Source organism: Sipha flava, unplaced genomic scaffold (genome assembly GCF_003268045.1).
Source record: "Sipha flava isolate LNK unplaced genomic scaffold, YSA_version1 218_pilon_pilon, whole genome shotgun sequence".
Taxonomy (NCBI): Eukaryota; Metazoa; Arthropoda; class Insecta; order Hemiptera; family Aphididae; genus Sipha; species Sipha flava.
Window position 1 is genome coordinate 105,385 of NW_020272845.1, and position 26,907 is coordinate 132,291.

At 37.8% G+C, this 26,907-nt stretch overlaps 1 protein-coding gene across 1 annotated transcript; it reads left to right on the plus strand.

Moving 5' to 3' along the window:
* The first annotated feature begins 612 nt into the window (after nt 1-612).
* On the plus strand, nt 613-26,784 carry LOC112683081. Its single transcript, XM_025553945.1, has 5 exons — nt 613-911; nt 20,633-20,787; nt 21,688-21,889; nt 24,495-24,776; nt 25,857-26,784. The coding sequence occupies exons 2-5, from the start codon at nt 20,676-20,678 to the stop codon at nt 26,152-26,154; spliced, it is 894 nt and encodes a 297-aa protein (XP_025409730.1). The 5' UTR covers nt 613-911; nt 20,633-20,675; the 3' UTR covers nt 26,155-26,784.
* The last annotated feature ends 123 nt before the right edge of the window (nt 26,785-26,907 follow it).

The following is a 26,907-nucleotide window of genomic DNA, read 5'->3' on the forward strand; positions in this document are numbered from 1 at the left end:
TCACGTGTATAATGTGGCTAAATATTTAACACGCGTAGTGCATTGTTTATCCAAATTACGGAATAGGTTTATAATAATAGTATAATATTATACTGTTTAACAGGTACCGCACGAACTGTTCGCGTTGGTACGTTAATACCGTTTGCACTGTTTATATATGCGTTTCCAGCTCGATTTTTCTAATACCATTGAAATCGCTTCGTCGACGGAAAAAAATTAAAACATACAACAACGATAACAGGATTTAGAGAAAACATTCTTAACGATAATATTATATTCGTATGTACGTGTTTTTTATAGCGCGTACATAAGTGTAACTGGCGCGTAAAACAATATACGAAAACGGCAAGCTATGTTCACATGTTTCTCCTGTTCGTATTTAATTTAAATAACGACGGATCGAAACGAGGCCGTAAAACAATATTTAATCATATATTATACGATTATAATGAATAATACGACGACCGTTGTCTGCGTGCAGAATGCGCGTACGCACGATGCCGCTCGAAGACTTGACGTCGTCTCGTAGGCGTCGTAAACACGGTGAATGAAGTAATGGACCAGGAAGGACGAACAGGTAGGGCGCTCCTCCGTTCACGAGCGTACCTGTTTGTGCTCGAAACCGCCGCAGTAACGAGCTTCACGCTAATATCGCCGGTCGATCGCGGCGCACAAGTCTCTCGCGGTCGCGTCCACGTACAGTAAACATTCGTATTCCCTTCTCTCCTCGTTTTCCAAAACGTAAAAAACAAAATCGACGTCGTGTGTGTGTGTGTGTGTTTGTTCAAATAATGATATTGCGGTACGAACGTGTCCGATTCGTGTCCGTGCAACAGCTCGCATAGTTTCGGCCGACAATTTGTTTACAAGATCAAAAAAAAAAAAAAAAAAAAACCGAAAACAAAAATGACGTAAGTTTGACACGAACCGTGATAAGTATATATACGTGTAGCAATAGTTAGTAACAATTAACCTATAGACAATAGATTATAATAGAACGTTTTGAAAAATAAAAATAAAAATAAACACAATTCGAATGGAATGAAACGAAAAAAAAAAACTAATAAAAAAAAAAACCACTGGAATAGGTTTCGGTGTGTGTATGTGTTTTTAAAAGAAGGCCAAATTAAGGTTAAATCATACATATTATTATCATTATACATGTACGATACGTCTACGTATATGCGTTCGCATACCGATTATGGTAGTCCAAGGACGCATGTGTATATTTCGCGATATATAGAACGGTCGAGCGTATATTTATTTACCTATCTAACCGGCGACTGTGCCACAGTAACAATAATAATATTTGTATACGAACATCGTTGTACAGCTGCGGTGTCCGTGCGGTAAATGTACATGTACGTATGCAATTGCATTTCAATTGCACTACGTTCTCGTATTACCATCCTATTAATTACCTCGTCTTCGTTATTTTTGACGACCGTTTTCGGACACGGTGAGATTTTCGTCGGGATTATATAATTGTTCGTTAATCTTGTATTCGATTTAATTTCTCTCCGTCGCGTCAATGATGTGTTAATAATAAAAACCGTTGTGAACACACCGTCACGTGCACACAACACTAACAACATTATGTCTTCCGTCGCGAATAACGTAAGTCGTTTCTCGATCGACCGTTTACATAATAACGATTTTTTTTTTCCATCAACGCGTTCCACGAGCGCGAGTGAATTCGCGCGCTAATCACCCGTGTGGTGCGCATGCTTTCACGTGACTTCACTTCCACGTACGCCTGCCGATAGACCGGTCGTCGGTATTGATGCCGTAATACCGTCAACGGACGTTATTATTATTATTATTTCATAGTTACACGTGTGCCTCTACACATATTCAACCGTACCGAGTCGCGTCCTCCGCAAAACGACGTGTGACGAAATATTATCGTTTTTCAAATCGTAATGCAAATTGCATGGCCGATTCAAAGTTTCTGTAAACGATTCTCGGCGATTCATCAAACCGTTTTTGGTGTTCTACGTACGCCTACCCGTAAACTCGTGCACGTCAAACCGTTACGGTGACGTTTGTAATATGTTTCGTTACGTTTCAATATGAGACTACACGTACCAGTAGATTTACCCGGCCTCGCCGTAGAGATTTTTTACTATCGGAGCTATTACACTGTTTCGATACAAAAATAGATAAATACAATTACATTAAAAAAAGCGCACGATTATTTTTAATATATTTTTACTACATTCATTTATATATACCTCGATCGAAATCAATATATCAACGAAATAAAATATTTCCTGAGTTACCAAAAAGTAAAAAAAAAAATGTATAAATCCAGCCCATATCCTAAAACGATTTTGACCTTTAAGATTGTGATTTTTGATAAATCCTTTATCGTTGCACCTGTAAAAAAGAATAAGTAGGTACATCCCCTGAACATTGCAAATAAATCGATATGGTAATTTTTAATGTACGCCAATCATTGAATGGTGTTTTAATTTTATATGCATTCAAACAACTTTGATTTTATATTGTTTCAGACTATACAATGTTTATATAATTTAGAATATATTTGTTCGAGATAAGTATTCTCCGTTGAGTGAATTCGTTTCACGTCAAATTAAATCCAACTAATAACGTAGTCGATGCTAATTATTTTTTCGAGGCTTCAAAAATTATGTGTAAAATAAAAAAAATATAACAATATTATTATTATGATTATAATAATTTGTATTTACAAATAAGACGTATCCGCTATAATTAATTATGTATATTTAAGATTTATGATTTCATCCATAAACAACGTTGCAATTTCGAATCTTTCACCAAAACGTTTTTCCTTTGTCTTAGAAAGCATTTAACTAATTACACAATAATTTATAAATTAAAATTCTGCTCGAAAGATCTCGGTTTTTGTCTTAATTTGAACGTATAGAATTTTAATTTATATTCACATCTAACCAAACAAGCTAATTTTTATTATTGTTTTTTAATTATAATTTTAAGTAAACTATACTTTTGTAAGAATCTTGTGCATTGCGTAAATTGCATTTATAATGTGAATGCTGCTGCAACTAACACAAAGGAATTATTGAAGGCACATACTTTCGTCCAACGATTTTTTTAAACAAGATAAAATTGTTAACATTTCCCACAGACAAGCAATTTTAATGTGTTATTAAATATCTGAATTGTACAAGAATACGCGGCGTCGTGTGATTACCTAAAGCGACTATAAACAAATCAGAACACCAACGATCGCGAGTCTCATATATATATATATATATAATATACTCGTGTCGTCCAAGTATATATAAGGGAGGAGATCTTTCTCTCTCAAAAAAAAAAAAAAAAAATACTTCATTGAACCGTGATTTTTTTCTTTGTCTTCATAGTCCAATAATTTGTCAGTCGTTACGTATATATACTTCATCTCTTTTTCTTTGTTTATTTCTCGTAGTATATATCGTTTATAATTGTATAGACGAGACGATATGGACCGATCTTTGACATGGCAACTTTGGAATTCCTCGTTTCCGTCGGTACACATACACATAGTTACTCACATACACGCACTTATAGGCCTCCCGCGGAGCTCGAGCTAATCGTTCCCGGTAACTAACCTGTACACGTTATAATAGTACAGGATCGTTGAAGTGGTCGACGACGGCGAAGTACAGGTGTTTACGATAGTGTTATCTTGTCTTGTGCGCGCGACAACGTGGCCTCGAGTGCTTCCAACGTCTGTTGAACAAACGTATTACAGAATATCCCGACGTAGAACGCGATGTTGTAGGGATCATCGGGAACGAGTCGAAAAAAAATACCATTTGTGGACGTGACGCGCTCAGTATGCCCATGTGGTATACGACGTTAATTTTTTAATTATTTAACGTTATTAATATTTCGTGCAGCGTACCTCGAGCGTATTAGTATTCGAGTTCCTACGGTCCACAATGGAAGGAATAAGCATCCTGGCCGATCAAAAGTTTTAACACGTTTTGTAATAATATTACATTTAAAACGGGCAGAATCTTGTTCGATAAAATGTTCATTAATTACCTACAACATACGAGTTTTGTTCATTTCTGGTATCATAATCATGTCATATTTTATTATTGTTTTAACCATATATTTATTTATATTTTATTACCGTTTATGTCATACTTGTAAAAGCTGATTGGCTTATGCATCTATAAATAAATATGATGTCATTGTATAGTGTATTTGTGTAAGTATTATTATTACACACATCTGTTGCTGCTCGTTTTGACCAGACGCAAAATTTGGTGTTTGACAAGTGATTAGGTTCCCACACAAAACATAGCAGGTGAACGGTTACATGTTTTGCATGTTCCTACACGAACAAAAATATACCGGTATGTGAGTTCCTCCATTATAAAAAAAATATATAAATATACATTTTTCTGCGAAGTGATAAAATTTAATGCATTGTATTTTCTGTACTTTACAATCGGTACTATAGCTATTAGCGAGCGCCCCTGATTTCTAGACTCATCTCTATTACCTATGAAAATATAGGATATCAATGAAATTTCTTACGTGTTATAAATCATTAGTCCTAAGTTTTAACAAAATGGGAGGAAATTCTTATTCCTCTTCACTTTTATTCGCATAAGAATTTCCATGTTAAAGGTGTATTTTTTCGTGTAAGAACTTATGTATACTTTTAACGTATTACTATTACGTATACTTACCCTTGTATGGGAACTTACACTCACCTCACGTGGTGCGGAGAGATGTCAACAGCGTTGTAACCTGTTGACAAATTTATTCATCATATACTTGCAGTGGTGCCGAACCTTTTTTATATCATTGGAGTAAACTCTACTTATGGGTACCCATCCACTCACCAAAAAATCATAATTAAATAGCAAGTATTGTATACCTGTGAACTACGAGTATTTACTCTCTTGTAATTATATAATATTACAGAATATTTTATCATACAAAAATAACAAAATATATCCAGCACTCATTAAATCTCCCACCCACCACCTAAAAAAGTTCTAGGGTATTTACACAACTTGCGATATGTGTTCGACGCCACTGTATACTCGTATACTACGTATACATAAGTATAAGATGACTCTCACGGTCGATGTGCGGTCATGAGAAAAATGTGTTATACACGACGACGTGTATTCCTTTTGTCCGGTAATTTGCACCGCTCGTCTAAAATAATATTTTAACTAACGTGACTGTAATGGATTTGAAAATCGATTTTTCTATACGCACGTGTTGCAAGCCCAATACCTGCAAACACACATACACGTCGTCTGTGATACGAATCCGCGCACGCCACTTACCCATACGTAAAATATATAATAATAATTAATAATATAATCATTTTTTTTTTCGATCGCGCACACTGCCGTGCATAACAACGCGTATGCTTGCTAAGCCCCAACGCGGTGCCGCAGTCACGAATTTCATTTCTAAACGATTCGTTTTATGTTAATGGCACAGTATACACGTGGTTATCGGTAAAGACAGGTTAGAGGGTATACAAAGTACAGGGTAGCTCTCGCATTCCAAAGTCGTTTTACGTGTATTTTATCCGATCGATCACGATCACAATCTAATAAGACGGCTTAAACGTCGGGCCCCATACGTTTTTAATGTAGTCCATAAGTCCCCCGACGAACACTTGGGCAACGCGTATAAAAAATTCTTCTAGTTTCAAAATAGTTTTATTAAACGTTTACTTTTTTTTTCTTTTTTCCATTTAATTTCATGTGTCGATTTTATACATAATAACAAACAAGAAACACATACATAAACGATCAAAGAAACTGCATTCATGATTTAGTAACCTAATTTAATCGCATATACAGTGGTCACGAATAATAATTGAAATCTTATGTACTCACTCGATTCTCATAGTTGTCCATTTGCCAATACATTTTTAGCAAAAATATAATATTATGTTTACCTCTTCTACTGGTCTAAGTGACATAGTAACTATATGTATAATTAAAGGCGTGCTTACGGTAGCAGCCTAGGTTGCCAGTAAGGTACCACTGCAGTTTTCGAAAGACATCGGTCGACCGAGTTTTAAGACAAAATGGATTTCGACCAGGGCTGTAAATGAGCGAAAACGCTTTAATATATGCATGCAATAAATGCAGAAAAATAATCTTCTTTTTACTATAATTAAAAATTATAACTTGTAACTCCTAAGTTTGAAAAAATGTCGGCTCATTAAGGTAGACATTTAACTAGGCTGCCGCTGCTACTCAAGTCTAGTCACGCCTTCGCATATAGTTACTATATTACAGCGTGACCGAATTTGGTCAAAATATAGTCGCTTTGCGCTATTAACAGTGGTGTTGTAGTACTATAATAATAATAATAATAATAATGACCGCGAACGGTCAGACGTGGTCAACCCGCAAGTCCACTTAATCGCAATATCATATGAAAATATTATTAGTGATCTCACCAACGGGCATTGAGATTTCGTCATAAAAATATAATTATAATGTATATACATACGCGTATGATAAATCATCGAATTCGTGTGAACAATATAAATATAGCCTACGGGTGACCAGTAATTATTAATATACTAGGTGTGCATTATAATATTGTGTACGCACGGGTTCATAATTTAATTTAAACCATCATTAATAAAAATACAAAATAAATGGCACGTGCGCGCAGTGAACCAACCGAAATAGGGAAATTTCGTTCACAAACAACACTCGGGCACCGGTGATACGACTGCTGTACGCCGAAAACGCATAAAGTTGTGCTTACCACTCGTTCTAGCAAAAATCTTTATCGTCGCCCGTAATGTATTTATGTGTTTCGGTACAACTGCATGGGGAATCAATCACCGCTCGGTTGAAATCACAACGTCAAGGTTGTGGTTACATGCGCGTTCAGTCTTCGATATGATACATATATAGGTAGTGTTCCATAATAAACGATCGTTATTTTACACCGTACGTTTATGACGCGAGGCAAGCTGAGAAAAACTAAACATTTTACTATTCTCTGATGGTGGCGCAGCCTTACACACTGTTCACGTATAATATTATTTTATTTTGAGACACGATCGGACAAAAAAACCTATATGAATCCGTTGCGTTCGACGTTTAGAGTTAACTTGTATAGTTATTGAATTCGGTAAAACGTAAGAATTTAAAAAATAATTAGAATAAAAGAAATTCGTGGTATAAAATAATTTCGGTTGACCACAGTAAATATACGCGCACAATGCGTGCGCGTTGTTGAACGTAGTGAACGTAATTTTCTCCGTCCGAGCAATCACAAAATATCTATCGAAATTAACAAATATCCTAGTCGATTACCGTACAAAAATCTAATTAACTGAAAATCATACGACCATTGTGGGTTTTGTTAAAATTTCAACTTTCAAAAACCTCTTATCGTGTAGGTGAACGTGTCATAATATTATGTAGTTTAAAATCTATAAATCATATTCTTACTATCCATATTATACGATTGTCTAACAAAACATTATAGCAATATTTCTTACCGAGTTATACCTATCACAAGTGCAAAGAACAAATCAAATTTTTTTTATTATTTTATAATGAAAATTTAATATATAAATGGAGTACGTTTTTTTGTTTTTCGCACACGCAGTTTCGTAGGTATTATTACCCTGCCACGTCCTATGCGTATATATGATGCTTACAAAAACCATATTCTAAACGAATAAACATCATCTATATGATGAGATAATCGTAAGATATTATTAATCCAAAAAAAGAGATTGGGTTTGCTCAAATAGTATTAAATTAATTTATAAACGTAGAAAATAATAATTAGACTAAATACTTTTTTGTCCGATGATGATATCATTTAAGATCACGCGATGAAACATGGAATGCATTGATAAAATAACGAACGGATGGCACGCCTAGGTGTTTATTTTTTTTAGTGACAGGTGTGGGACGCACCTTTAAAGGATTGATTTCGTTTCAAAACATGACGATAAAAAATCCTTTGGAATGCGTTTGAGGGTTGGCCGGTATAATACTATTTTGCTATCGTGGTATGAGTTTTTCATTGGCGAACGCGTTTATACTAACGAACAAAATAGTCTGTTACGAGTAATCCCACGGCGATGATGGATTTTCCGGCGCCCACTCGAGTGGATGCGAACAAGGTGAAACGAATCGAGCTGTAAATTATATTTTATATACACGTTTCAAAAGTGTTTTTAATATTTATACTAAATTATTAACATACTTCTACTATGTATAAATAAAATATTGTAACATAGTCTTCACAATCCACAATAACACGTTATTTCGAGATCGTGAGACAACGAAGATTATATTATAAAACGGTATTTTTCAACCTTATGAAGTTGAACGCATGTCATAGATATTTAAAAATCTCTCATCATCTCCTCTCAACTTTTTGTTAAAGAAAACTAACAGTGTAATTTTTTTAATTAACCAGTTAAGTAATATAAAAAAAAATTAATTTTACACTGTAAACTTTTTTTTATAACCTTATAACCTTATAAATGTCAACTAAAAAAATGATTTTGAATTTGCTTCTATAAAACAATTACACAAAATAAACATATGTGATTAAAGACTACCTTTAGGTTGGTGATTTCATACTCATGAAATAAAACCTAGCTCAATGGATATTAGCACCAGTCTTAAATATTCCTTTTCACATATTTCTAATAAATTTCTTAATTTTGTGAGGTTATTAAACCGCATTAAAGCCTTTATCACCAAATCATGTTGAAGGAGTAGTAACTTCACTTCTTTCCAAAGTTGAGGGTACATAGTTTTTCTTTGGATCTAAAACAATTCGTGAATAAAGATGTTAGTGACAGAAGAATCGTTCCTTTCCCCCTCCTACTTAACACCCTCTTAGATAAAAAGCCTTAAAGCGAGGGAGGCAGTGTTCACCTTGGGAGTCACTGTTATAACATGTAGTACAAACTATATAATAATTCATTTTATCATGCGAACCATGGTGTTAGCAAAAACTTTTTTCTCTGCGATTCGTTTAACGAAACACGTGATTGACCACGACGTATAAGCCACGCGCTCGCGTTTCGCATCAATCGTTATGAAATGTTCAATCTATTTTATTTTACTAGAGCGAACGTAATATCGAAAATAAGAAAACATTTCGTCACTTATCGCGGCTCCTCGCAGACGTTGATTTGTCTGAAAGGCAAAACGGTAACCACGCATGAACGGTTTCGTACTCACACATTGAACAGCATATGAAAACAATATAATCTAGGTTTACGTGTAAATTTATTCGCCATTCCAATAATCATATTAGTAAAAAAAAAAAAAACCCCTGTAAAGATAATTAACGGACAGCGGAAAGCAATCGACCCGAAACGTGTGCTGACCATTATCGAGGCATACGTAGGTGTACAAGCACGCGTTGTACGTATAACAATAATAACACATATTTTTTTTCATCCGATGACGCAAAAAGGAACTCAAAACAGGATATACGACGGCGTACGGTATGACTATGTCGACGCGATTATTATAACGCGACACACCCGCAGAACTGTACCCGCACACACGTACCGTCCATAACAATAATAATAATAATAATAATAATACTATCCAGAAGAGAGAGGCAAATTATATCGATGGCACCGTAATGCCCATCGTTTGTCAACCGCTCGCGGGAATCATCAAAGAGCATAATAATAATATGATAATCTCCTAGCCGAAGGCGGTAAACTCGGTTAATGTTCGCAACGGCTTCGGTAACGCCTATAACCGCGATATGTATATTGCACATACCTCAGTGCTTGCAGAACGGAAACGAAGCGACTCTCGTGCACTGTCTCGACTGTAATCTACCCGCAGACTTAACCCGGTCGAGAGATCGAATTTAGAGGATAATAACTACACGTCCTGAACGACAGCGGTACACGAACAGAGAGAAACTGCTAAGTACATATGGACGGAATCGCGGTCTTTCTGGAACAATGCTGCAGCTACTCGCGTGCGTGTCTAAAATCGCATTTTACTCTTTGTTTATTTTTCTGTTTAGGTTCACGACTCACGGCTACCGCGGTGCGACATAATCGTATATGCTAGTATAATAGTGGATGCCGTAGTCGTCGTCTCGGACCTACGATCTGCAACGCACGCACCATCACTGCAGACCGGAACAGTCATACATCGTACATGCGTATATTGCGTGTATTACGTTTGGTGGAATTATTTTTCCGGAGCGTTTTACATTTTCATACAGTCATGATCGTCGTAATGGAGGAACTAATCCACTGTTCATCGTCACCAACACTGCCCTACTACATACGCCATTGTATGCGCTGATGTCGGTCGTCAAATGCTAACTATCCGCGTGCAATATTGACGACGGACAAATCCAGTATTGGTTCGAACGCACACGGATATCGCAGCCCCGCAGTGTTTGAGATACAACCGACATAGGCTAGCGTACCGGACCCGGAGGAAAAGCTACGGTCGACCCATCAAAACAGCCGCATTTAAACAAAAAATAAATAAATATCTTTAGCGCCGGAACAATAATACGTTTCATTTCGTATCGTGATGTTACAACGACAAAATGGTTTTGCGACAATCGAGATAAATCAAGGACAAAACCGATCGTCAAACCAATCGGACAAACTATTTCTAACGTATACCTGCAGCAGCGGTTCCATCGGTGTTTTTCTGATGACTATAGGAAATCAACGGCAGCGATATCATTATATTATTCTCGAGATACGTAGTCACATACTTCGACGAACTATACGGATTTTCGTTTGAACTCAATTCTGAACTCGTGGTGGCTACAAGCAATAATACGCGCATCGGTGCATGTATAAACCGCTGCAGCTGCAGGCGATAGATATTATAACGATCTATGTTTTATTGACGCGTATTTATTGTATTGCTGTAAGTTTTCGACCTACACAATCCACCATGAAAAAGCGATGTATAAGAACACCGCGATCCATGGTGCATGCGAGCGCGTTGCCAGATACGGGTTTTAACGAGTGGTGTCGTTTAAAACACCCCGACGCATGTGACCCGGAGTCGATGGTTGTTGAACTACAGCCGTCATTCCAGGACGTAGTACCTATTTATTTTAATACTTTAATTGGACCCGGCCCGGTAGCGTCCCTCGCTAAACGTTAACGTACTATTTGTTATATCCTCTTTGCGCGCGCCGCCAAATCGCATATTAATCACATGCCAAGTTAACACACAGGTGTGCACGTACACGCACACATAAAAACGTACGGTTGACGGCGGCGGCAGATGCGGCTGCAAGAGATTGTTATTCTATTAATTTTTTTCTTTTTATTATTATTATTATTGTTATGAATATATATGTGAACGCGAAACCGCTCCCACACGCCAGCCGACGCTGTACACTGAGATTACGAGTCTTTCGTGAAATGGGTTTGTTTTGTAAAGGCATGTAATAATAAGAGTTCACTGACCGTTTTGCAGTTCCCGGTGCAGACAATATAACGTCCACAATGCAAAACACGCCGCTGTACGCATAGGACAAATCGTTTTTTAATAACGATAATATAATATAATAATAACGAGATGTTTCTATTGTACGCCGCGTCTAGGTGATTTATGTGCCGCTCAGAATCGTCTAGGGAACCGAGAAAACCTCAATGAACGGCAACCGAAATATGTATATAGAGCGTGTACACGCTTGTCTACACGGTTATCGTACGTATTTGTTCGCGTGTAAATCCAAACGAACCGACCCTATGCACTATGCACGCGCAAGTGTTGGAGGTGGTGGAAATGTGGAATAAAATATGTAAATGTGGTACACAGTACAAGTGTGCGCAACCCGGAACTCGATTCGTTACCGTTAATTCGCCGTCGCTGTTATCGCTTCATTGGACGGGTAGTGTTGGTTTCCTGCCGGACGGTACCGTGACCACACATTACTTGTATACGTACGCCACGCGCGATACAACAAATCACCCTATCCGCTGCCTTTGCAACTTCCGCACACCTATAACACATATCTGCACGTTGTACGTTTGATAAACGCACGTGATTATACAGCTTTAGTAGTTTTAGCGGTATACGTGGGGAAGTGCAGCAACATTTTCGGAGACGTCATACGTCGTTACAATGGCAACGAAAACGTACTTAGGGTGTTGCAAATTTTAAAATTGGTTTTGGGCGAGTTTTGGGTCTGAAACACTGACACTTGGTAGCCTGTAGGTATTCAGTAGTAGATACCTAATACTTAATATAATATACTTAATATGAACATGATAATATTTCGATCATTGGTGCCCAAGTAACTGTATGGACAAATAGGGTTATACCCCTATTGGCATTATACCTAAATGGAAATAATATTTTTGAAAGTATCTAGGTGGGGATGGTTAAAAATGTATGTTTGCACCACCTACTAAAAAGTAGTTCGGCGACCCTGCGTCGTTGTTATGTAAAACGTACGCGCTTTCGTTCGTTGTATATCGCGATCGTCAAATAAAAAAATAATAATTTATTTAATTATTAATAGTAATAGTGGTATATGGTGTACATGGTAACAAGCGCGGTGTTAGCGGAGGGCCCGTAACGACGGACGACAGGTGTAACGCGCGCACCGCGAGTTAATCAATCGATTGTGAACGTTTTAACGTCAAAGGCATTCGAAGCTATGATGTTCCACACGATCCACACGCACAACATAGACGTTTTCTGTTTCCTAGGTACCGATCGATCTACTGATGCAATAAATATTTTTAAAATTTATTTGAATTCTTCGTAAAGTTTAGTCAAAGTCAAAGTCAAGTTAAGTCGGGTCGATTTTGCACCACTTTACTTTAAATGTAAACTAAACATACCAAAATATTAATTTTTGTTGATTTTTATGTTTTCGATTTGCTTAGTTTTATTGTCCTGCAAAATGTCGAGATGAAAAAAGCGGTTCGAATCGATATAAAGTAGACTCCTGACGACCAGTTTAAAACGGTTTTCGAAATCCCCTTACATGCAACATACATCCATGTGTATTGTCACTAAATATGAATCGACCGGAGCGAGAACAAGTTTTTAGGTGTACATCGGTGATGGTTTTATATTTAGCACGTATTACACATTCGTGCGACAAGTGTACAACGGCGGCCGAGAACGTGCGGGGGGGGGGGGGGGGGGAACGGATGCAATGACGACGACCTTGCGCCGTCTCCGTAGAAGACCGACAACTTTGAACGCGCACACCCACAAATATAGTTTATGTTATGTATTTTATACACACGTTCATATAGACGCGCAAGCACGAATATGTCTGACCGACATGCGCGTGTGTGTGCGCGAGCTGCAATGACATCATCCGCGCGCGACAAGTTTGCCCACAGCTGCGTGTGCGTATACCGACCGGTCGTAGGCGGTTATATGGCCCACGGAGCACACCTACTTTCACTCGCACCATTGTCGTCGGCCGTACAACACACGTACGCGCGTGCATAATATTTCGCGTGTGCACCGGTACCGAATGCACAATACGACGCGATAAAAAGATTTTGTAATTTCCTGTTACGCGTTCTTGTCGCGTGCGTACGAAAATAATTGTACACGCACGTTAACGGGAATATTGTATGTTCGTTTGTTTCGCGGCCGAGCAAAACGATGTGCACAATGATGTGCGTCTCGCGTTCCGTTCAGAGATTTTACTTTCGTCGTCGACGCCCTTTTCCCTATCTCTCTCCCCTATCCCACCCGTCGCCGCTTCGTTCCGGAGAGTCCTGTCCCGGAGTGAATCCCGTGACCGTGAAACACCACGTCGATCGTATTCGTTCGTCTTCTTCTGCGGCTCGTCCTCCGGTTTTCTTTCGAGAACCGCTCGGCGTAACGATCACGCACACGCAGCAGCAGCACCGATCAATTGGCCGTGTCGCGTGTCGTGGAAATAGTAATAATAACGATAACGATAATATACATGTACCGATGAGCGTTGAAGCCGCGCACGAAAATCGTCGCGGACCGACAAACGATCGGGAAAAGGAATAATACATGTATATATTTGTATGTACGCGCGCACCGCTGCTGCTGCTGCTGCTGCTGCTGCGTGATAAAAATTATATCTATGTATATTATTATGATGCGCCTCGACCGACGGAAAGAGACGGAGAAATTAATGGATGGAAAAAAAAACCGCAGCGATTTCCTTCCGGAGGAATATACAACAAAAATCCGATTGCGTCGCGAAGGTGTACACGAATAATATTGTAATAGCCGCTCGTATTTATATTTTTTTTTCTCTATTCCCGCGCTCCTCCTACGTTTCGCGTAGATCACCGCGTCCGCTGAATCCACCGCAAGTAACGCTTTCTTGTTCGACTCCATTGTTTACCTATACATTATATGTGTATACTCACAGTGAAAGTACATAATACTATAGGATATTATAAACAGTACACAATAAACAATATCGTAACACAACAAAACACGAACGTATGATTTGTAAATCGCGATAACGACGCGCGTGCGTTTTATATTCCAACCGCGTGTTGTGTACTCCCGTATCAGTTGTTGTTTGTTACTAGGGCCCGGATGTTGATGCCCTAGAAAAAAAAATCCATTTAATACATAAGACGCAACAAATGCCCTAAACATTTTTTACGGCCAACGACGTCAATATTTAAAAAAAAAATTCATATGACTGTTGAAATCAATAAAATTGACAATAATAATTATTGCGATTTCTACACATCCGTATTGTGATTTAAGTTTGAAAATTGATTTTTTTTATTCTGGAAAACCATATAGAAATGTTCCGTCGATACATTTTCCGTATTAGTGTTACATGATAATGAACTCGTGACATTTTTCTTTCGTACAAATGAAAAAAATTTTATGACGTACAATTTCAAAAAAATGCGGAAAAATACAAAATAAAATACGTTAGCTACACACACTCGTACGATGTCGAAACACATTTGTTCGCAACGTCTAAACGACGGTCCAAAAACATTTGCGGAATCCATCATCATCAGGATCCTATTTGATACCACTAAAACACGTCTTATACACAGTTTTCTCCAGAATTTTCAGAAGTTAGTTTCATAACTCACTGCGCACAGCCATGGTGTCTTCGTCTCCCTCCTACGCGGCGTGATTAACCATCCGTGTTGCGCGCATTTACGGTAACAACCGTCAAGCACCGCTGGTGGGTTTTTAACCCCGATCGCAACAACTACGTAGGTGCACTGCGCTGCCGGAGATTCTAAGTTCTCATCATTCGTCTTTGAACATAATACGTACAGACATACACGCCCCGTCACCGTCACGACGTCACTGCGATCATAATTATACCTGTACGTGTGTGTAGTAGGTACGTCATCGTCGTCGCCTCCACTGATCTTTTGTTTATCGCAAACGTTCGAACGGGTAAAAGTCACGGCACGTTCGCGTTATAAATAAATATCGATAAATTCTTGTCGAACGTACTCCGGGCAACGGCTGCATTACGTTAACATAACGGTGTAATGTACATCGCAGTACGGTCCGTACAATATAGAGATATCTGTCAGACGTGCGCGAATGATGAGAGGTCGGACCGCGAGCGCAAGCTATTAGCCCGCGATACGGGTTGGGATTCAGATGCACGTAAACGGGAGGCGTGTACGGGTTACATTTCCTAGTGCGAAGAACATAATATACATATAGTATACATAAATATACATATTTAGTTCTCGGCGCACGCGTACGCGCAATAACGATATTGTTCTTATGGTTATCGTGTAACCTAACCGCACGAGCACTTGGTTGAGGTTCAAAGATTTATGAACTCGTAGCGTGTGTGTATACAGGAACAGTTCAACTCGCTGCTTCGATCGTGGGTCACAAACCGATTAATAAATAAACAACACGCGTTTACCGTTCGTTGATGTATCCGAAGACAGGTTTAGAGATTCAAATATATTTTGTTATGATCATGTTTTAATGTTACGTGGTGTATGTGTGTGTGTATGTGTGTGTGTGTGTGTATGGGTGTACGTTAAAGTTGAAGATTATTTTTTCGTCCTTAACGGTTGAGAGCAATACCATTAATCATAATAACCTAGTAAGTCAACGAAAATCGAACCGCTTACGAGAAAACAATAAGAAAACGTCAATTTATCTTCTTTTTTTTTTTAATGAAATTCCATTGTTTTTTTTTTTTGTAAATACTATCTATAGTAATATAAAATAAAGCCATAATGCTTATAAGACAATGCATAATGTGCGTTCGGTTACCATCTTGTCCACTAATTCGTTTACGCGCGCTGTACATATAACAGAAATGCAAATTAGATGTAACTACACGCCTACACACACGCCGCGATAACAATAATAGTACATGCAACACTTGATTCGGTCGCTGACGCAAAATCCGTCCGGTAATTATAACGAGTTTTGTACAATAATAATGCGCTATGATTAATCGAATAATGACTGCGTGTGATAATGTCGAAAAATACAAGCTTATCGAACAAAATGTCGTTTTTAATGTATTATGTGTATATATACTATACCAATACACGGACGGTCGCCCAAGAACGGCAGGCCTATACGGTAAATAATAATAATGATATATACAGTTCTCGTCCACAATTATCATCGAGCGAGCTTCACAACAATGTAAAACCACGCAACAACATACCAATCATTGTATCTGGTTTCGAAAAGAAGGCAGCAGGAATGTCGGGTGTTCGAACGACTGGATCACACAGCACATTATACACAGTTCCGTGGCGTATAGAAAAATAAAAAATATATAATAGAATACAAAAATAACGCACGAAAACGATAGTTAATACTTAATTGCATGGACATATTATTGTATTATACGGGAACGACCAACGACTATACGTAAACATATTATACGTACTTTTTAATATGGTTTTATGGGACTGTTGCGGACTACGTGCTTTCATCACGTAACAGCGCACGAACACACGGACTTGATACGCGTAAAATTGGTAAAGAGATGTAGCGCGTTACTCCACAAGATTACATTCCATACACATAAGGTTATTATTTTCCGGTCCGGACGTAGAACTATTACCGATTGGTTGTTATTAGAAAACTATAATGGAAAAAACCTGTAGCGTAGATTTAAAGTTAGCCGTTAATATAGATCGTTTTCGGCGAATACGAAAATAATATCGAAAAAGTAAAATGTTTTAAGTGAACATAAAATAAAATATCGAATTACATGCCGAAGTTGTTTGGATTAAATTTGTGATGGAATAATATACATTTTACAAACTGACACGATGACCCGTTGAGTCGTCAACGATATTGGTTGTTATGTATAATATCTAAGTTTTTCGGTCAACGTGTTTCGGTCCGCCGCGGATTAATATTTTATGATTTATCTTTATTGGTTTTTTTTTTCCCGCCAACATTACATGGTATTAAAGTGATGATCTTCGTCGGACTGGAATTTCCGTATGACCCTATTCGTACGAAAATAATAGACGATAGGAAGAATATTCACGTTGTCGCTACACCTTGGCAGCAGCGAGCCGACCAGAAGTGTTTTTCGACAAAACAAAAAAAAAATTTAAAAAAAGAAGAGGAAAAAATACCGAAAGTCCAAGTGGTATTCAAGTCTTGAACCTCTGAACTGTTGTATACTACCGAACGGTATGCTTTCGAAAAAAAAAAACGGAAACGCTTCGAAAATAATTTTAAAAAAAAACCGTGTGTATCCGAAAACAGTTAAGAATTCTTACGTAAATTATTTATAAACGATTTGTAAATTAAACGAAACCGAAAAAAATGACAAACCGCTATAGCACTGCGAGTACGAGCGGTACCTCGTACACGTTTTTACCGCAAAAACCGATCGGTGCGCGCGAAGACAGTTATGAATGTGTCAAAGCGAGCGTCCTGCGCACGCGCACGATCGACCCGAGATGAAATCGAAATGCTGTTTTTAAACAATGGCTGATTGAACAGTCAGTGCGATATACGGACGTTATTATTGACAACGTGAACTGAATAAGTCAAAAGTGTAATAGATAATAGAGAGAGAGAGAGAGAGAAAAAAAGAACGGTAAATGACATGAAGAACAATAATATTATGACGTGAAATATCTACGGTTATGCGCGCCAGGGCGCGTCAGCTGCGGTTTTTGCGTTTGTGCGCGAGAGAAAATAGAAAAAATTAATTAATTATAAAATTGACTGAGGACTGAAACTCTAAAACTAACAAACAAACGACTCGTGCCACATGAGCAATTTTAGGTTGAGGCCCAAACATAACATTTCTGGAAGGCCTGGATGGGTATGGCCATCTACCCGTTCTGTCGGTCCACCCCTGTATAAAATGTTTTTATAAACATTTCAGCTCTTGATATTATTGTATTTATCTATATGAATATATTCATGTTGATCGCCTCTAATATAAAACCATAAACGATCAACATTTAATAATAGTCGATTTTATTACATTTATACAAAATTATATCTAATAAGTATGATAATTACCATGAACTGTAATAATTAAACTGTAACGCGTCTCGTTCAGTGCAGTATCTCTTCACCTTTCAATAGGATACAATGAAAATATATTCGATTTATTTTCTTTAATTGCCGTTCCGTACACTCTCGTACACGCACGTACCTGATTGTTGTTATTTGTTGCTTTTCTCAATGGTAAAAAATTTCCATCTGATTATTCCTTATCGTAAATGACAATTGCAATTATATAGATATGTAACATTGTCAGCGAAGTTGATTTTTTACTCTTTCAGAGCCTCACTATCGGTCAGTTGTTCCGTTCCGATCACCTCGTTGTAGGCATCCCCAGGTTTCCAAATTTTGATCATAAACGTTCGAGTATTTTTCTTTTTTTTATTATTTGTTTAGCTGTAGGTAGTTATTAGGTGCGTCCAACTGGCATTCCTCATTGTTTATAAGCAATCGTGTTAAAGTCCTCGTGGTGTGTAGTATCGGAAATTATTGCCATCACATAGGCTTTAAGGTAATATTATATTAGTATATAATCGTATAATAAAAAAAAAAATGCAATCGCAGTAGCCAATTTACGACCATTTGGTTCATGATGTAAAAAAAACCGTTTACGTAAACGCGAGGCATAGTTGTCACTCGACATTGCGTAATATACGGTTCGTTGGAACACCAAAAATTGAGGGGTAAGTGCCGTTTTCAATAGACTGTCACTTGCACTTATACGGCACAGCTGATAAACAATCAATAAGCGCGAAGACCGAGTAATTATGAAAAATATTCCCCGTATCAGATAAAACGTATATGAGTACGTAGACATAATAATGCCATCGTTTTTTTTTTTTTTTTAACATAACGAGATGACGAAGGTAAAGGGAACGAGGAAGTGGTACTACTTATTGCTGAACAACCACCAACCGAAATTCATCAAACTACTTTTGTTGCGTGGCGCTGCAGTGCGATAGATGAATACATTGTTATTATTATTGCTGACAACTACACTATACGTGTGTACAAGAAACGTTTATGGTCCATTGCGCGTCCTCGAGCGTCTACAGTGCAGTGCGGATTCTTCAAAATATGCTAAACGCAAGAATATAATTGTGGTAAACGGAGATGGTAATAAAAAATTGCAACAAGCGAAAACGAAACGCGACGACCGCATATAATAACGGTAACCGCGGTTGTAAGCTATGTATTTTCCTTCGCGCGCATTAACATTTCTTCGTTGTACTGAGAATATTTACGCACGTGAACAGTTCGTTGTTGATGACAGAATCTGCAAAATATACCAATTATTTCGTCGGTGTAATAATTGAATGGAAACGGTTATTTCGCGTCCACGATGCCCTACAAAGCTGCCGTGACCAGAGTTTGACGAAATGGGCGATCGCCAAGGGCGCAGCAAAATACAAGGGAGTATTTGAATTCAATTAAAATTGGGTTCTTTGTATGAAATAATCGCAAAATAAATACACACAGGCACAGCGTGTGTACACGGCACTGTTGTTCAGAGATTTTCCAGCGTCAATAGAGTGTAAGCGTACTTGCTAGCATGGTCCTAATGAGAAGATACTTTTGAAATTTTTTTTTTCGATCTTCAAAACTCGATTTTTATCCAATCTTCTTGAGAACAACTCGAAAAATGTCAAAACTTATACTCGTATGTTGTTTACTGCGAATTTTTCATACGAGTCTCGATGTGTAACATCGTTTTTGATCTAGTTTCGCGTTTTACACACCCCAGTCGTCAGTATTAAAGAAACGTGGTGTGATATATTGATTTGTGTGAGAACTCCACAAAATAAACGGTGGTAAAATGTATTTGATATCATTTAACATGTACCCAATTAATTAACACGGTTTTTAAATTGTGAAATGATCGTAATCGAACATATTTTAATATGGAAAACAATTTTTTCCAAAAGGGCAGACTTTGGGTCTTCCTGCAATAACGGCACTCTCAGGATTGACTGGTTTTCATTCCATTCCACTGCTCGTTTAGATTTAAACGTTATACATGTACGTATATGAATGATGCGATATCTTGATGCGTTTACATCATGATGTACGCATACAACGACAATATTGTTAAGCGATCTCGCTCACCGCAACATTATCGTGTTGTGCTCTGTATTCATATTCTAAATTTTCACGCGAATCTGTTGGTTATGTTACAGGTCGTGCTGAGCGCTGTTTGGCGGGTCCTTTTAACTTGGCATAATGGCCAAGCGCATCAGCAAACATCATTACGTGGCCACGCCCGGCGGGAGCAAACACCATCACAGATCTTCGGAGACGCTGCCGTACGTGCACAGGGGCTATTCCACCGATGGTAAGATCTATTGTTAAACTCATGTCGTTGAAACACGGATTATCGCGAGAAATCGTCTTCCTCTCTACATGATGCCATTAATGATTTTCCACGTAACTTCTCATTTAACGACAACTTCGCATCGTTGAACGCTTAGTGTACCACGCATGAATAATGCGAATTCTAGTTGAACCTTGGACGCTAACTAAGCTCGCTACCTCAAGCTATATTTGTTTCGTTCTGAAAATACGAATTTGCAAAAGGCGAACGATTGTTTTCAGTCGTTCGCGGACGCATGGGGGTTTAGGGGTTTGACCCCCTCTCGAAATACATGTAATAAAAAAATAACCTGACCTATAAATTCAATGGTTGATTCAAAGTTTCCCCATGAGAGATGCAATTTATCAACATTTTATTTTTTTTTCAAACCCCCCGAAATTTTTTCTTACGCTCACCTCCGTTTTTGGTCAATCGTCTCTCTGCAAATCAGCGCGTTGCTTTAATTTAATAACCCAATAATTAAACAACAGTATTGAAATAGACTCATTTTTACGGAGAAACGTCCATACAATTATAATGCAATAATCAGTGGAGTATCCACGATTCATTTAACCGGGGTATTTTAAAATTTAATCAACTTATGGTAATTGGGGAGCTCTGCCCCACCACCGTATTACATAAATAAATACCATGTATTTATATGAATTATTATATTAATGAAAATTATATCATTAAGATTGTATATGTAAAATGTAAAAGTTGTATATAACGTTTATTCAAATTATACTGTAAGTTTGCAATTTGGTGAAATACCATAAAATACGGTCGATGGGGGGATGTTCTAACACCCAAATCACCTTACCTAAATACCCCCCTGGCAATAATTGTACCACCTTTGATACCCGTATGTAATGCTTAAAGGCGAAGACAGTCAGAGAACCCTGTCCGAGTACACGATCGCCACGGACCGGCCATCATCCCGCGGTCAACGGACGCCCAGGTCCAAGAGGTCGCGGAGCCTGGAAAGACCGTCTAGTAGTTCCCGGGCCAGGTCGGCGGCTAGTCATCACGATTCGGATGTTTACGTGACCAGCGCCGCGTACAGGCCACCGTCCGAGATGAGGTGAGCGACAACACTGTGTTATCACAATATATATGGGACAGTGTTAGCCTCAATAGGGGAGATATGAGTATTTCTCGCTAAAGAGGTAGGTACTATGTAGGTGAAGGGCGAAACGTTGATCTAATTACGAAATGTGCGAATTTGCAATTTCTATTAGATAAAAAATAATAAAAAAAATTAATTTTTGATACAAAAAAAATGGTCATCATCTTTGTTAAAACTGAGTGGGAGGGGCTTGGAATAATATTGGGATCCAACGATATGAGCAGTACAAAAATGTAAAACTGCACCGAGGAAAGAGTAATGGTTCCGCGTCCTAACAAAGAAATGCAACGTTCGACATACTAGAATGCCGTTTTTCCTTTGAACAGGATCTACGAAGTGATCTACGAGCGTAGCGTATTGATCGAACGGAAGTAGCCGATTTGATTCTCATTTAAAAAATGTATTTTGTAAAGTTAAGCGTGGAATAATTTTGGAGTTTACATTTTGTGAAAAAGGAAAAATAGCTGTTGGTTATTGACAATTGTGAGTTCGACATAACGTAATGCGTTCACGCGTACGTGAAATCGAGAGAAGCTTGCTTGCGTGAAGAAGTTACAATGAATGGGCTACAACGCGAATTCAAACGGGAATCGATTCAGCTCAACTTTATAAAACACCATTTTTTCAACCGGAACGAATTCGATACGTGAGGCTGGAACTCTGTAACGGTGATTTGGTAAAAGTCGATCGAACGCTGGAAGCACACACCCGCGGTCGAAAACGGAGACTCGTATCACCGATCTATACGTTCGTCGTCCGAGGGGTAGATCGTCAACCATCCCGACATTTCGAAGATCGAAACAACACACCAATTTGGAAAACATATACGAGTAAAACGAAACGAAACCGTTATATTTATTGTACGGAGTAGCAAGGGGGGGATGTGTATGCGTTGAATCCAACTAGTCCTGGCGATCATTAAAAAAGTAATGCACAATTCGCTTTGGATAAATACAAGTATAAATAAAAATAATAATAAAATTGTAATAAAAATACAATATTACAGCCTTTCGATAATATCACCCTCCTTTACCGTTTCGGGAGCTTTTAAATGTCGCGTAGAACACCATCTTCGTTGAACCCTTCAGCACAGTTCTTCGTTTAGAACATTGATAACGGGAAAACGGACTCCTCCAAGTGATCCCTTCATTTTCGGGAATAAATCAAAGTCCGGGGGGCTTAAATCCGTCGAACACGGTAGGTGTTTGAGGTTATATTCCTATCTGTATTTCTCCAAAAGCACTGTAGACCGGCTGATCATATTGTCGTGTTGCATGAGATGGACGAAACGACGCGCTATGCATTACTTTTGAGACACCCAGGGCCGGTGAAAGCTATGGGCGATTTGGGCGATTGCCCGGGGCACCAGCACGAAAGGGGTGTCAAACTGAAAATTGTTTTCATCTACTTTATCTTTTAATACGCATTAACGATCTACAGGAAGTAAGAATATAACAGTTGTGCTTTCTACTTCATATAGGTACTGCGTCCATACAGCGCTGATTTTGATGTAAAAATAATGCATAGAAACATACTACCGCATTTGTCTGTGTAAATTAATAGATAGTCGTAATATTTATTTTCATAAAATATTTACCCGTTTACAAATAAATTTATATAACTAGACGATTACGTAAAAAAAACGCGGTGGTAAAACCATTTGGACCTTACGGCGAAAATACCGCGGTGTGTGGCGTAAATCAAAAAGACACAGTTGCCCGACATACACGCACAATTTATTGTTTTCGATGAGCGCTCGCTACGTACAATCTGCTGTGTAATGTCAAATGTTCAAATTAACAAGTCACAGTTAACAGGTAATCAGTGCTCGACTTGAGGAGGGACGCAGAGGATAGAGTACCCCAACTAATTTTCAGAAATTTTAGCGTCCCCCTACTATTATTACGCTATAATCATAACGCTCAGCCAGTTTTGGGGGACGTTCATTTTTTTTAAAGTAAATAGAGTCCCTCTTCTTTAATTTTGCCAAGTCGAACACTGCAGGTAATCAATATTCATATTTTTTGTTTAGTTAATTTTTACATAATATTTTGGTTCCTTATTAGTTACTTACAATGAACTCTGTTCTCTGGTCTTAATAAATGAGTTTTTAGTGAAACACAGTATTCCTATATTGTAGGCAGTGGTGGCGTGAAATAATATATTCCCCGACAAAACAAATGAAAAAGTAAAAAACGCCAAGCTCAAAATTAAAACTATTATATTCATGCAACGAAAAAACAAAAACCTGTCCAAAAATGCGTTGATATAATACCAAGTTATTATACTAAATATGTACTAATTTTATTTAAATTCACTAAAAAACTTTATTTTACTACTACTCAAACTAAGTGGGTTGGAGGGGGGGGGGGTCAAGGGTGCCAAAACATGGTTTCGCCCAAGGCGCCAATACTTCTAACGCCGGTCCTGGAGACACCATTGGTAGAGCAAAACCCCATGGATGAGGTATGGAGGGGGAGAAAGAGAGAGAGAGAAGAAAGTGCTAATTCACCAAAAACCGTAATCCTGGCGGTCACTAAAACGGATCATCGTTTTGCAGCCGCGGGTCCCACTACACGAGCAGGAGTAACCGGAGCAGAGGACCAGCGCCCAGCCACTACTCGTACCGCAGCAATGGTCTCGCCCCGTCCGACGTGACCGCGGTCAAGTCCAAGATCACGCGCAAGCCGGGCGTCACCATCGAGACCATGTCAGCACCCAATCCGTTTTGCCCGAACACCAAGGGAATGTGTTGCCTGATGCTGCTGCTCAACCTGGGATTAATACTGGTCACGTTGGGCTTCGTCATAGTCATTCAGTTCTTCGAGCCTATGTTTGTCTGGTGAGTGACCGGCAGTCGCGCACCGATAGCGCAGACGTTGCATATTATGAGTACCGGTGATGGGTACAATCGAGACGTATCGATTATGTGTCAACAATCCAAATATTTCGATTGCGATAAAAATAATTCATCTGTTATTCACTAGATCTCGAAATAGTAGTAAACATTTTGAATTATCCACTTTCAATTACTAACCGAATAATTGAATTGGTATATTTTTTGCTTATGAAAAATAGTACACGCACAGACTTAACATTAGTAGCGTAATCGAAGGTTCACGGTTCTTGAACCCCCCCCCCCCCCCCACACAGAAGAAAAAAAAGTTCAAAGTTCATAGACGACTTGTTACGAAAGTACAGAGAAAGAAAACATTAATTTATATCATTTGGTTGAAATGTTTATATAAAAATATTTGTATAGTAATATAATTATTAATTCATACCTTATATATAATTTTTTATACTATAAAGTTATTTATTTTTTAGAAAAAATTTAAATCCCCCTCCCCACCAAATAAAAAATATGAAAATAAACCATTGAATAATGCATTACAATTTCAAATATAATATACATTTACTTCAGCAAAAATTGGTTGAACTACAGGCTTGCTCACTAGTTATGAAATATGAACAAAGTATAAATAAAAGATTTATGCATTAATACTGCGTTATTCTAAATAAAAAATAGACATTAATTTTTAATAAAAAAAGAAAATACTTTTCTTTTATTTAAAACACTTATTAATTATGCAGTATTAATGCATGGTTATTACTATTCTTAATTATAATAATATAATTAATACTTAATGTGATTTAATGTTATTAATTAGTGACAAATGAAAAAAAGCAAAATTAGATTATTTGTTTACAACGAGTATGTTCATATTTCAAGTAATTCGTTCGATAAGGTATCTCGATTAGTAAAAATAGAGGATTATTTTTATCAAATGAATAAATAATTTTAATCTCGAGTGATTTTTCGAGATTCTCTCGTTTACGCCCATCGCTAATTAGGAGTTAAATTGGGAGAGTTGGTGTGGGGAGAAAAACCTTTAAACCTAAAAACCTCGTTCCGTTTCAGGGTGCTGGGCGTCGTATTCCTCATATTCGGGTTCCTGACACTCATGGGCAGTTTGATCTACTGCGTGACTGTGTGCAGGGATGCCAAGACTCCCAAAGAGGTGGCGATGCAGAACCATTATTGGACGCGTCATTGGCAGAAGAGCTTCGGTGCCGCCCCTGAAATACACTACAAGACGGAGAAACATCCGCCGCGGTCTATGCACCATCACCCTCATCACTCGGACCACGACGAGTACAGCGATCGGTTTTCAATCGGCAAACAATCCGACCGGCACACGCACGGCCACAGATACTGACGGCACACGCACGGCCACAGATACTGACGGCATCTTTCACGTTGACCGATGTACATATTATAACAATTATTATTATTGTATACCTATCTTGTAATTTGTCGTGTAAATACTGCGTTGCGCGTCGTCGACCTTTTGATGGTCAGCGAATTAACCAAACAGTGAGGTTCACATGCGGTAGAGATACGATTGCGTTTTTAATGTTTGAAAAAAATGTAAGTTTTGCGGTTTTTTTTCTTTTTTCTTTAAAAAAAAATATTGTACATTACTTGAATAATGATAATGATTAACATTAAAACAAGCATGTTATGAATCGTTCAAGCAAATCGTTGAAATTAAGTCGCTGTACATTATTTTCTTAGCATGCAAATAGATCACAGTAAAAATATATTGATTCGTGATTTACGAATAATAAAATTTTGAAGAAAAATTGTGATCGAAATTAATTGTTAACAGTAATAATGCACTCCTATGTTTTAGTAGTGTAATTATTACAATATATAACACCAACAATCCTTAACATTGATTACAGTTTGACGGGTTAAACTTAATTCCTGGAATAATGTCAGTACTTTTTAACCTGTTTTCTTAATATTCATAAATGCTACAATAATAAACCATAATTCATTGATACACATGTGTAAATATTTTATTAAAAGTAAAAATAAACGTATAAAAAAAATGATGTGTTGTTCATTGTTCTACAATATAATGTTTATAAATATACATTGATCGCACCTAAATATTAATTTAATA

Bases quoted from the DNA above. Each gene is read 5' to 3' on its own strand.
- LOC112683081 (XM_025553945.1), top strand. From the start codon at position 20,676: ATGGCCAAGCGCATCAGCAAACATCATTACGTGGCCACGCCCGGCGGG. The intron at 21,890-24,494 runs GTGAGCGACAAC...ATCGTTTTGCAG, and splicing joins AGGCCACCGTCCGAGATGAG to CCGCGGGTCCCACTACACGA. The intron at 24,777-25,856 runs GTGAGTGACCGG...GTTCCGTTTCAG, and splicing joins TTCGAGCCTATGTTTGTCTG to GGTGCTGGGCGTCGTATTCC.